The sequence below is a fragment of the Lutra lutra genome, chromosome 9 (genome assembly GCF_902655055.1).
Source record: "Lutra lutra chromosome 9, mLutLut1.2, whole genome shotgun sequence".
NCBI lineage: Eukaryota > Metazoa > Chordata > Mammalia > Carnivora > Mustelidae > Lutra > Lutra lutra.
Genome location: NC_062286.1, coordinates 75,855,525 through 75,869,491, shown reverse-complemented (window position 1 = coordinate 75,869,491; position 13,967 = coordinate 75,855,525). Strand labels below are relative to the sequence as shown.

At 35.7% G+C, this 13,967-nt stretch overlaps 1 protein-coding gene across 3 annotated transcripts in view; it reads right to left on the bottom strand.

Moving 5' to 3' along the window:
- TMEM131 (transmembrane protein 131) overlaps window positions 1-13,967 on the bottom strand; it is a 225,142-nt gene that overhangs the window by 157,589 nt on the left and 53,586 nt on the right. For all 3 annotated transcript variants that reach the window (XM_047743793.1, XM_047743792.1, XM_047743791.1), the window contains exon 2: window positions 8,086-8,147. In XM_047743793.1, coding sequence (XP_047599749.1) covers window positions 8,086-8,147 — 62 coding nt within the window. The remainder of the gene's footprint in view (window positions 1-8,085; window positions 8,148-13,967) is intronic.

The following is a 13,967-nucleotide window of genomic DNA, read 5'->3' as shown; positions in this document are numbered from 1 at the left end:
ATGACTAAAATTAAAAATACATTAGAGGGAATCAACAGCATATTAAAGGAGGCAGAACAGATCAGTGAGCTGTAAGACAGAGTAATGGAAAGCAACAACCTGAAACAGCAAAAAGAAAAAAGAACAGTAAAAAATTAGAATAGGTTGGGGGAATTAAGAACAACTGCATTACAGGGATCTGAGGAAAAGAAAGAGATAAGGGGGCAAGGACTTTATTTGAAGAAATAATAGCTGAAAATTTCCTGACTCTGGGGAAGGAAACAGAAATCCAGATCTAGGAGGCACAGAGAATCCCCAACAAAATCAACCCAAGGAAGTCCACACTAAGATACATCATAATTAAAAGGGGAAAAAAAAAACAGTGATAAAGAGAGAATTTTAAAAGCAGCAAAGAAAACAGTACACTCAGGAGAAACCCCATAAAGCTGTTAGCTGATTTTTCAGCAGAAACTCTACAGGTCATAAGAGAGTGGCATAATATCTTAAAAGTGCTGAAGGGAAAAAACCTGCAACAGAAAATACCTGACCCAGCAAAGCTATCATTCAGAATAGAAGGAGAGAGAGTTTCCCAGACAAAACTTAGAGAAGTTCATTGCCACTAAACCAGTCTGCCAAGAAACAGCAAAGGGAATTCTCTGACTGAAAAGAAAAGGCCATAATCAGAAGTAAGAGTTTTAAAAAGAAAAAATTTCACAGGTAAATGCAAACATAATAAAAGTAGTAGATTCATCACTTATAGAAACAGTACAGACACTAAAGCACAAAAACAGCAAAATCAATTACATATATAAAAATGAGTCAAAGGATACACAAAATAAAAGGATGGAGAGCATGGCATTATATACACAGGATGTGGGTATGAGAGGTAAAAATTTAGTGCTTCTAGAATCAATTCAAACTTAAGTGATCATCAACTTAATATTGACTTCCATTTGCATAAGGCATGTACATTAACCTAATAGAAACCACAAATTAAAAATCTGTATTAGATATGCAAGAAATTAAAAGGAAGGAATTGAAGCATATCACTAAAGAAAGCCATTAAGCAAGGGAAAAGAGCACGAGAAGAAAGGAAGAGAGAACTACAAAAACAACCATAAAACAAGTTAACAAAACGGCAATAAGTACATATCTAACAATAATTATTTTGAATACGAATCCATTAAGTGCTTCAATCAAAAGACACAGGGTGATGGAATGGATGATAAAACAAGACCCACCTATATGCTGCCTACAGGAGACTCATTTCATACCTAAACACATATGTAGAATGAAAGTAAAGAGATGGAACAGTATGTACCAGGCAAAATGAAATCAAAAGCAAGCTAGGGTAGCACACTTTTATCCCAAAAAAATGGACTTTAAAACAAAGACTAACAAGAGACAAAGAAGGATCTACATAATGACAGAACAATTTAACAAGAGAAAAAATAAAGACATTTTCAAACAGACAAGATTGTAGAGAATTTGTCACCAGAAAATTTGCACCAAAGGAAATAATGGAGAATAATATTCTTCAGGCTGAAGGTAAATGGTCTCAGTAGCTCAAACATACAAAGGATAAAGAGCACTAAAAATAAAAATATGTAGGGGCACCTGGGTGGCTCACTTGGTTAAGCATCTGACTTAATTTCAGCTCAGGTCATGATAACCTGAGCAGTAACAACTGTAAATATTTAAGCACCAAACATGCACCTAAATATAAAGCAACTATTAACAGACATTAAAAAAAAATTGATTGCTCTTCCTCCTAGATAATTCCAAATAACACATCTTCATGTTTGCTTATTCTTTCTTCTGCTTGAAAAAAATCTGCTTTTGAACCCTTCTAATAAATTTTTTCAATTCAGTATTCCTGTTTGGTTCTTTTTAATTTTTTTCTATCCCGATTTTTTTTTTCCTTCATGAATGGGTCACACTTTCACATTTTTTTTTTGGTATGAATTGTTATTTTTTCTGTTGAAAACCGGACATGCGAATCTAATAACATAATAACTCTGGACATCAGATTTTCCTAGGGTTTGCTTTTTTTGTGTTATTTTCTCTTTACAGGTGAAGGGTATTTTCACTGGGTATAGAATTCTAGTTCTAATTTGTTTTCAGTAAGTTTTATTATTTTTTGCTCCTATTGCCCTCAAGTAAATCCCTAGTACTTCTCTGACTCTACCTCAAGATCTTGCTGAGAACCCCAACTGACACATATGATAAAGGGTATCTATTGGGGTGGAGAAAAACTATACTAAACAACACACTTAATGAAATGCTGGAGGTTTTATCTCTGAGACGAGGTATCAAAGTAAGGTCAAAGATACACACTAAATACCGCTTATATTCAACATCATAATGACTGTAGCCAGTAAAGTGAAGCAAGAGAAAGAATTAAAAGCTAAAAGGACTGTAAAGTTAGAAATACAATGTTATTAACTTAAGACTATGATAATTTATGGACCTAGTCCAGAGCATCTACAGATAAGTTTTTAGAAACTAGTAATTTAGCTAGTTTGCAGTAATAGTCAATATATAAAAAACAATTGCATTTCTGTATTTTATGTTGGCCCATATGAATTTCTACTTTTATAGAAGAGAAAAGGCAACCGAGCCCAGAAATAGATTCATGCATACATGGATCCTTGACTTATGAATAAAGTGTCACTGAAGAATACTGGGGAAAGAAAATATTGGGGAACAATGAAGGGTACTGGGACAAGTCAATATCTATATGAGAAATAAAACTATGACCTCACACCAATAACAAAGTCAATTTCAGTTAGAATTATACCTATAATTATGAAAGGCAAAACAATAAATATCTGTATTTTATACAATAATACAGGAGAATATTTTTATGACCTTGGATAGGAAAATATTTTCTTAGCAGTACAGAAAAAGTATAAACTGTAATGGAAAATAGAGTTTAAACTACATTAAAATTAATTAAAAGTAAGAATTTCTGTTTATCAAAGTCACCATTATGTGTGGAAAGGGTAATCCACCAAGCAGAAGATACTTCTAATATATATAACCAGAATTGTACCAGATTTAAAAAGAACTCCTATCACACAAGAGGAAAAAAGACATGCAACCCAACAGTTAAACAGGGCCAAAGGTTTAACTGAGATTTCACAAAAGATATCCAAATGGTCAAATAAACATGAAAAGTTATTCCACCTTATTAGGAATCAGAGAAATGCAAATTAAAAGTACAATAAGATACTATCACTCACTCTTCAGAATACTTTTAAAAAAATATATGAAGTACTGCAGAACACTTCCTAATGATGGAACTGTAAGCTGGAACAAGCACTTTGGAAAACCATATGGCATTACATACTAAAACAGAAGATTCATAACCTATATCCCAGCATTACACTCAACTCTACCAGAAATGCATATGTTCACCAAGAGACACCATTTATTTATAATAGCTCAAATTGGTAACAAGTGAAATGTCCATAACAGCATAAATTATATATAAATTGGGCCATATTCAAATAATGCAATACTGTTCAGCAAGGAAAATGAATAACCGCAGTCACACTCAACAGCACAGAGAATCTCTGAAACTTAACACTAACAAAAAGCTGGAGAAAAAAAGAATACAAACGGTATGAACTCCAAAAAACAGATGAACTATAGTGTTTAGAGACACGTGCTTAGATAGTTAAGACTTCTAGGGAAAGAAATTATCATACACTTCAGGATTATGACCAAATCTTGGGGATAGTGACTTAGAGAGAGCTTCAGGGGGGAACTTATGAGAGTGTTGGCATGTTTTTAATTTTTAACTGGGGTGATGGTTATAAATAGGTGTTTGCTTTGCAAAAAAACCCCATATTTTATGCATGTATATATGAATTATATCTCACAACAAACACCTTAATTAAAGAAAAAGAAATTAATCAAATTCTTAGTTGTCTTTATACTTCTTGCAGGAAGACTCAATATAGGATCCCTAACTGAGTACTTAAAACCATTTACACCTGCCTACGTCTAGAATAAACCTGATTCATTTTCTAGAATGCACAGCTTCCAATGGCTTCAACTCCAACTCCTTTTAGTTACAGAAACTAAAAAAACTTGTTTAGGAGCTCAAGTTATTCCCAATAACCTCTTTACAACTCCTGTTAAGTTTTACTATGGCTATCTTTAAAAATTATTATCTTTTAAATGTAAGCTCACCCAAGAACAAGAGAACTACTAAACAACCAAACTATATGCTTACTTGCTTATTCTGTTGAGTGTTTTGGTATGTTGCAAATAATTGTCTAGTTAAGGAAGGTCTCCATAGTCCTTTCCCAACAACCTGACACAGAATAGTAGACAAACTTTCCATAATCTTTTCCCCAACCTTCCTCTGAGAAGACTGGGAAGAAAGTTATTTCTATAAATGAACAACTTTGGCTGACTAACCATGGTCCTGTAGCTGAAATACTGGGGGCACAACGAAGTGGAATCTGTTATCTATTATGTATGTATGAAAAGATCTCTTAGACCTGAACTGTCTTCTAAGCACAGCAATTAGGAATTTATCTCCTTCTTTTAAGGCAACCTTGTTACTTAACCTTTAGGCAATAGACCAATGGAAAGTATTAAGTGTTAAGAGCTTTAGAATCAAAATTGCTTCTTATTCTCCTTGGACCCCTTATTAGCACTGAAATTTGGGGCCAATTAATGAACTAGCTGAGACTCCAGCAAGTACTTAAAAAATAGGAGTTCTAGCTAATCCTGCCTTCGGTACCTGAAAGCCAGGTAGTGAGCAGAGGTAATAGGTGCCTATAGGTTATGAGAACGACCAATGAGCATACAATGAAAAGAATATTTCTGTTTCTTGACCCGTGAAAGGGGAGGAGAGGAGAGGAGATGAGAGGAGAGGAGAAAGAAGGGGAGGAGACGGGAGGAGGGGAGGGGAAGGGGAAGGTGGGGAGGAAAGGAAAAGAGATGAAAGGAAAAGGAAAATACAAAGCCAGCCTTTTCCTTGGGCTTTATCTTCATTTGTTTATAAGAAAGTTAAATTAGGGGGCGCCTGGGTGGCTTAGCGGGTTAAGCCACTGCCTTCAGCTCAGGTCATGATCCCAGGATCCTGGGATCAAGTCCCACATCGGGCTCCTTGCTCAGTGGGGAGCCTGCTTCTCTCTCTGCCTCTCCTGCTACTCTGCCTGCTTGTATGCTCTCTCTCTCTCTCTGACAAATAAATAAATAAAATCTTAAAAAAAAAAAGGAAAGATTAGGAAACAGATTAAGGCTTTTAAGTATATCTTTTGTTATTCAATCTTATAATCGATTGATCAAAGGAATGGGTCAAGAAGAGCCAACCACTCACATCAGTTAGGGTTGAAATGGTAGTTTGAGATACTTCTTGACCTGCAAGCCCTATGGTTAAGAGTCTTCTATTGATAAGCAGAATTCTCAGGGTCTGTGATCCTCTTAGGAATTATTTATCTTTCTATATTCTATATACCAAATCTTAGTAGCCCTGCCAAACAGGAATGGCGATGGCCAAAGCACCAACTACAGAAAACATGTGCTAAGAGGATTACTGTGATTTCTAATCACAACCTAATATTATTAATGGTAACCCAGGCAATGCACTGGGAGAAACAGCAAATACATGGTGCTGTGGAAAGAGCTCTGAAAGCAGAAAGGCTGGTTACTTACTGAATGCTGGAATCCTGCACTAGTAATTGAATACTGAGCAAATTATTTAGTGTCTATGAGCCTCATTTTCCTTATCTTTAAAAAACAAGGAAGGTAAATCCAAAGTTTCTAGCAAATTTTTTATGAGCTTTGGCAATTTTTATGGACTTATCATCAATTAATTTTCGGGGCTTAAAAAGTTACTATGAGCCAAGCGGCATGAATTTAACATAGAATTCAGGATCAGAGAAGGAATGGTCTCAGGCAAAATGCTCATTTTAAATAATGCAATACAAGGCTGTTGCTTCGACCCGCTCCCTGATTTAGTTATAATTTAATTTGAAAAACCTTGATAATATATTCTGCCATAGGAATGCTACATGTAAATACTTCTGTTCTAATCATACCATAAGAAACCCAGGAAGCTGAAACCCAGGAGTTGTTTAAGAAATGGTTTAAGCCACTGGTAAATTATCATTAGAAAGAATCATTATGTCAAACATCAAAACTGTTGTTCCTAGGAAATATTCTTCAATATTAAAATGAACAATTTACATGTATCTATTCAAAAGGGTCTTATATTCTGCTACCTGGGGATAAATAATACACTACAGCATCTTGACATTAGATGTACTGCAGGAGTCTTAGTGAGGTTTCACTGTGGCTGAGGTAACCAACTGGTACCACCTACCTTCAACATTGTTCCTGTCTAAAATTACCTTTGCTAGGGAACTCCTGAGAGGTCTTAAACGAGGTCTCAACCAAGCTCCTGCCCAAGCATTTTGAAAACTCAAAGAGGATGAGCAAGGCACATAGCAGTCTACAAGCTCTTCCACAGCTAAATCCATGTAGACAGGGACGAACAGCCTCCCCAGACAAAAACACCAATCAAGCTCCAGAATTTTCAAAATGAATTACCATTTGCAACCTAGATGTCTAGTTCGTATAGAACATGGGTCCTTCTTCAATCAATCAATAAAGGAGAATTTTTCCAGAAATTCAGTCATTTGCCTATTATCCAGATCCTGCAAACCACTTAAAGGGAGGTATTTAAAACAGTCATGCCTATAGGTTCTCTAAGTTCTCAGCTTGCAACAGATTAAAAAACTAGAAAAAAGAGACTAAGCTCATTTTCTAGTACGGTGGCTTTACAAAATTTGAGATTATATATCTTAAGTTTTTATTCAGTTTTTCAATATAAAAAGCTATACAAACACTTTTCTGGAAGTACCATGTAGACACTGCCTGCTATGTTTCTCAACATCTCTTATGTAAAGGTATGAATGATATGCTTATTTAAAAATTTGGAAGCAAGAAAAAAGTTATTCAGAACACTTACTTGCTTTATTGTCAGAGGAAAAAGAACCTTAAAACCCATCACTTTTTTTCTTGTTCTCTCTAGTTTATGGTCTGAAATCTAAATTTGTGATAAAATGCAAACAGAAATCTTATTTGAGGTTGCTAGCACAATTATTTTTTCTCTATTGCCTTAATCTAACTTTTAGTTTCCTACCATTATTACAAGCTTCATGGGATATCCGTGCTAGGTCTGAAAGGCAGGACACCAGATTATACGTTTTCAGAACTGCTTAACTTGTGTACTTCGTTTTAATTAAGTAAATAAATAAATACATCATAGGAAGCATCACATAAGAGAAAGACAAACAATAACACCTGGAATGAGAAGACGAGAATTCTAATACTAGCCATTACCACAAAGTAATGGGATCTTTGGCACCTTTCTTAAACTAAACCTTGGGACAATTGTGAGTCATGCTACCAAACAGATGGTACTTGAAAACACATGTTATAATTACAAAAGTGTAAGTATTATAAAACAAGCATAGAATATGATAAAAGTTTGGAAGAAGGGAAGAAAACATCTCAGTCATAAAAATCAGAGGGGTGGTTAAGATGCCTTTACTCTCTTTTTTAGTTCTGAAATTCCGGAACTGATTTTTAGCTAGGGAGACTAAAAGAGGCTTCATGGGATATCTGTGCTAGGTCTGAAAGGCAGGACACCAGATTATACCTTCCAATTTTATGTATAATATATTTAAAGATGTGGCTTAGAATGGCAAGTGGAAAGATGATACAGATGTATATCTACAGAACTTATATTCTAGAGAAGTCTTCTTCCAGATAAATATTCTGAGGTCTGACATTTGAACTGAGTACTTCACTCACTGGTTCTATACTCACAGAGCTAACCACCAGTTCCACTGCCCCTGATCTGACTCTCCCCATGTAACCTCCCAAACCACCCCCAGAAATAATTAATTTAAAAAATAATTCATATAGCTAAGGAGGTTTTTGTTACAGAATTGTCTGCGTATAAAGCTCATAAAATATATTTCACAGAAACCAGTTACATTTTTTAAAGATCAATAACAATCTGATAAAATTCAAGGTTTGACACTCAGATAATTTTTCAACTTAAAATAAAATTACCTGTAGTAACCCTCCATCATCAAACCGTAGTACTTCTATTATGCTCTCCGACTGAATAAATGCTGTGAAGGAAACAAAACATACTATCACTTTACAGAAACATAAATATGATTTAAATAAATATCTTTTACCTTAAGATTAATAAATACAATTATATATTTTAAAAAAACATACTGCTTGAGGGTGATGGTTAAAGAGGAAAGTGCAATCCTTCAGGATTTTAGCAACTATAAAATACTATAAAATAAAACAAGACAACCTATTTAGAAAGTAGTTGTAACAACCTATAGGCTGTGTAAGCCACCTGCCAAATATATTTCTGCCGTACTTCCAGAAAGCACAAAACAAATTCAGCTAGATGCAGCTGATTATTTTCACCAACAGTTAACTGAAAATATCACAAGCACATGGAAAAGATCATCAAAGGTTCAATTACTAAAAAAAAAAAAATTAAAAAGACAAGCTCTTTTATAGCGATAATAAGACCTGGAATCAACAGTCAAAAGAGACTTGGAGGGAGAACAGGCAAAGAAAATGGGAAGGGGAGATTATTGCACTCCAAGAAACTATGTACAATACAAAGACAAGATATTTAAAAAACTCACATACTTTTTTCATATGGTCTGGTTGTTGTACTCACAGGTATTTACCCAACTGATATGAAAACTTAAGTCCATACAAAAAGCTGCAAGCAATTCTGTATAGCAGTTCCATTCATAATCACTCTAAACTGGATACAGTCAAGGTGATGTTCTTCAATAGACAAGTAGATAAACAAACTACAGTCCCTCCACAAATGAAATATTATTCAGTGATAAAAAGTGAAATAAAAAGCTATATACTGTTTGATTCCAAGTGTATGACACTCTGGAAAAGGTTATACTACAGAGATGGTGAAAAGACCAATGATTGATAGAAGTTTGGGGAGAGGAAAGAAGATGTAAGTGAAGCAAAGGAAATCTTTCAGAGCAGTGGAACTATTCTGAAGGACACAGGAATGGAAGCTACACAGCGCTATGCATTCATCAAGACAGAACTTTAGAGTGAACTTACTGTATGCAATTTAAAAAAATCATTTAGGAAACCAGGGGGTCCTGAGATGAAATGAATATGACAAGATAATTTAACTATATTACAAATGTATGAAACCACCTTACTAAAGTGTGGGTTAGAATGGAGAAAGATGCTAACATGAGTCATGCGAAAGTGAGTAGAATCTATGACTAAAGGTAAAACCCTAAAGAAAAAGAAACTGTAAGCACTATACCCTAATTGATAAAGTCATTTCCCATGGGAGCTTGGGTTAACAATTCTCATGTCGCTTCCATGTTTACTGGAACTGAACAATTAAAGACACAGAAAGTGAAAGTCAGACTTCTCACTACTGGATTAAGAGTGTATGCCAAAGCAAGGGGAAGAAGCAATCATGATCCAAGTGGAACTGAACTGAGTTGGCAACATCAGTATGACCTCATATTTAGTTTAATATAGATGTATAGAAATATTCGTTATGTATAGAAATATTCATAAATATGTGTGTATGAAAGGGTTAGCATACACACATATATTTTCTTGCTTTGTCAGTTGAGAGGGCCTAGAAGTAATGACACCCCAGCAAGTGCTAACCATCCAAAAAAACCCCAAAATACTGTACTGATGAGAATTTGTCAAAGGGATGTAAGAATTAACAGAAAGAGTTCCCATATAGCCAAACCTGGAACAACGTGAGCAGTACAACAGTGTTGGATTACAGCCCAAAATATAAAATAAAGAGCCATGAGTCCATGCTGATATAAATAAATGATTGAATAAATAAATAAATGGAGGAGAAGATACAAGACCCCCAGACAGAATTCTAAATAATTTATGGATCTAGAAGATGGAGGATAACTCCCCATCTTTTAACAAGTGTGGGATGCACATAGGGACTTCCTTCCAAAAACAGTATGGAAAGGAGGGGAAAAAAGAGTAATTTTACAGTGGAGAAATCTGACAAATGTGACCTCAGTAAGATGATCTAGGTCAACATCCCAAGTGAAATGTCATGCTGACAGTACGTATCTTTCATATGACATAATAAAAATGGTATCTTATCTTTGTGGTCTTTCTCCCCAAATCACATAACCCCAGACTCATTATGAGAAAAACAGACAAATCCCAACCAGGAAACATTCTACAAAATATCTGAGCAGTACTCCTGAAAACTGTCAAAGTCATCAAAAAGAAGTAAAGTCTAAGAGACTGTCTGTCACAGACTGGTGCAGCCTAAGCAGATAGGACTACTAGATGTAATATGTTACCTGGGGGCGGACGCTAGGAAAGAAAAAGGAAATTACGTAAAAACTAAGGAAGTCTGAATAAAATATGGACTTTAGTTAATAATCATGCATTAATACTGGTTCATTATTTGTTTAAAAAAAGGTACTATATTAATGTAAGGTGTTAATAATAGGGGAAAGGGTGGGGAGGATGGAAATTGTGGTATCTTTAAGATGTTTATATAAATCTAAAGGTGTTTTAAAATAAGTTTATTTTGGGGAGCTGCCTGGATAGCTCAGTCGGAAGAGCATGTGACTCCTGATCTTGGGGCTGCAAGTTTGAGCCCCACAGCAGGTGTAGAGATTACTAAAAAAAAAAAAAAAAAATTAATGAAATAAAAAGTTAACTTTTAAAAAACAACATTCACTGACTCCTCTTTCTTGATCTTTGAGTATTCGTCAGGGAAGCAGCTTACTATTTCATCCCACATACCTGGCTTTTCCAGCCTGACTAAAGCTGAAAGTCAAGCAGCAAGTAGGATACCAGCTAATTAGATCACCACGTTACCTAACTCAACGGTATTTCCTGCCTGCCGAGTATCACTTTTCCATTGTTTTAGAAACCACATCCCAATTTTATTTTGGGGAAGTCCTGTGTCAGTCTGCTCCACTGCTCATTCCCCATCAGTTCTCAATGTAGAGAACACTCCATAAATACTGAGTGCATGAGGGAAATCCCACCTTTTTTGCTCAGATGCAAGTACCAGTATTTGCATTTGTTGATGCAAATGATCTCTTTCCGGTTTGTTATCTAGTCCTAGCTTGTGGTTAGTTTCAGATCCATACTGTGAAGGACTCTACCTAGCTCACCCAGCCCATTACCCTCACCAGCCCATTACCCTCCCTTCCTCTACCTTTTAACATAAACTGAAATTTAGATGATCCAGAAAATATCTTTCAGTTATACTCCTGTTGAAGACAGATTTACTGATGTAAGAACACAATGAACTAACAAGAATTAGCTGAAGAGCCAGATGCTCACAATGGAAGAGACAAAAAGTAGGAGCTCCCAGTTGGAAGCTTTCAGTAAGAAAGTACCAGACACATGATCTATTTGGAGGCTGCTATTAGAGTTATAATATAACGACTATCACCTAACTTCCCATCATCAAGCTATATCAGACCTTTAGCTAATTGAGGAGAACTTTCCTACATAAAGATAATGACAGCAACATAATTTGGTTGTATTGTATTTTTAATTAGGAGCTTTTTAAAAAACAGGAATTACCTTAGTTGAAAAAATTAGTAACAGCAGCTATTTCATAAAGACCTAAAAGGAAAATACTGTGTCATATATCATCAGTTTCCCTTAAAAGATATAGAAATGAATAGGATTCAACACAGGCATGAAATAAAGTTAAGATATTTCACTTTAAATGGCCAGTTATAGGGGCGCCTGGGTGGCTCAGTGGGTTAAGCCGCTGCCTTCGGCTCAGGTCATGATCCCAGGTCCTGGGTTCGAGCCCCACATCAGGCTTTCTGCTCAGCAGGAAGCCTGCTTCCTCCTCTCTCTCTCTGCCTGCCTCTCTGCCTACTTGTGATTTCTCTCTGTCAAATAAATAAATAAAATCTTAAAAAAAAAACAAAAACAAATGGGGAGGGGGTAAGGAAACCATTAAATGGCCAGTTATAAGAACTTCAAATTTTATGCCTAGAAAAATACAACTGACACCAGATAAGTACTTAATCATTTAAAGTGTTAACAGTGTTAGGCTGTGAAATACAAAAAGTAACCTAAGCAAGCCCAATTCCCCTGTTTCTGGAATCAAAACCACAACTTAGAGCTATTTCCTCTCCTAAGAACTTTCTGCCTAATTTTGTATTTTAAATAAATCCCAGATTGTCCCAATGTTCCCCAGTTCAAACAGCAACTAGATGTAATAGAAATGAGAATAATATCCAATAATTATCATCATTATATTACTATTAGCCTTCAAACTAAAGGTATGACACAGCCATTAGAGATTCCATTTTAAAATAAGTAGGCACAATGAGGCTATGCTTGAGGTCACCCAGCAAGAAAAGCGGCTAGAGACAGACTATAAATTTCAGCAAAAGGACCCCAGAATCTATGGTTCTAAACCTATCACTATTTACTTACAAAGTAAATTTGACATTATGACTTAATGGTACCTTTTTTTTTTTTTTAAGATTTTTATTTATTTATCTGACAGAGAGAGAGATCGCAAATAGGCAGAGAGGCAGGCAGAGAGAGGAGGAAGCAGGCTCCCTGCTGAGCAGAGAGCCCGATGCGGGGTTCGATCCCAGGACCCTGGGATCATGACCTCAGCCGAAGGCAGAGGCTTTAAGCCACTGAGCCACCCAGGCGCCCCATGACTTAATGGTACCTTGAAGCAACCTAATTTCTAAAATTAGGCATATATTTCCAATAACAAGTGAGGAAAGAAGGAAGGGATTTATATTTCTGGCTTTTATGATTTTGCAGGCATTAACTCTGTGAACCTGGGCTCCATAAGATGTACTTTAAGGTCCCTGTATCCGCCCACATTTCCATGATGTCTGAGGGTAATAAAGACATTTCCATACAGTGTAAAAATCTCCACATGTCGGTCTTTAATCACTTTCAAAACATACGTTTAATAATTGAGTTTGTTTACTTCCCTATTTCATTTAGTAATGAATGACACAAGCAAAATACCTTTGCTTTAAAGGCAAATTTTTCTCTACTATAATTTCTTTCTTTTAGCTAGAGATTTCTTTTCCTGAATGTTACAATCTGCCTGTTTTCACACATCTTCGCAAATAATTGATGAAAACAATGAATGTAAATAAGCAGTAGAAATATGTATCATATGGGTGTGTGTGTGTGTGTGTGCGCACGCGTGTATGTATACCAGGCATTGGAATTCTAGGCTGTCACCACTGATTCTCTACCTTCTAGCCTTCATGGTCTCCTTACCCACAGGGAAGGAGGTTGGGCTAGTTAAGTAAGTGACTTTTTTTTAATAACTAGGAAGCAAAGAAAGGGCCACACAGGCAGGACTTGGAAGGGCACTCAAATCCTGTATCAAACAACCACCCTGCCTGGGATATTCTTCTCCTAGCTAGTGTCTTCTCCTTCAAGTCTCTCCCAGAACACCATCCCTGAGCCAGGTTTCCCATGACTGTTCCAAGCAGCTCTCAGTCATCCTCTATCATCTGCCCTATTCTAACTCATCACTTGTTCCTGATTTGCTTGTCATCTAGCACAAAGTCTGAAAAATGGCAGATAAAAAAACTGGTTAAAATAATGGCATTATTATTTCAGAATTCATCATTGTTAATGATTTTATCTTTTACAGTTACACTTGCTCAGGATTTTATTTCAACATACGATCACTAACAAAAATTTTTAAACATTCTGGACTAGATTTGTGTGAGTCCCTTCTATCTGTAAAGATACCCTGACTGAAACCTTGTTTCTCCCCCTCATTAATTTTCTTATCTGAAAGATGTAATATACACCTAAGTTATCTTCTTCCCACATTAAAAGTACAAAGGAATTTATATATGTCAAATTCTAATTTTACCAAGATCACTCAATATTACCAACCCCTTAAAAAT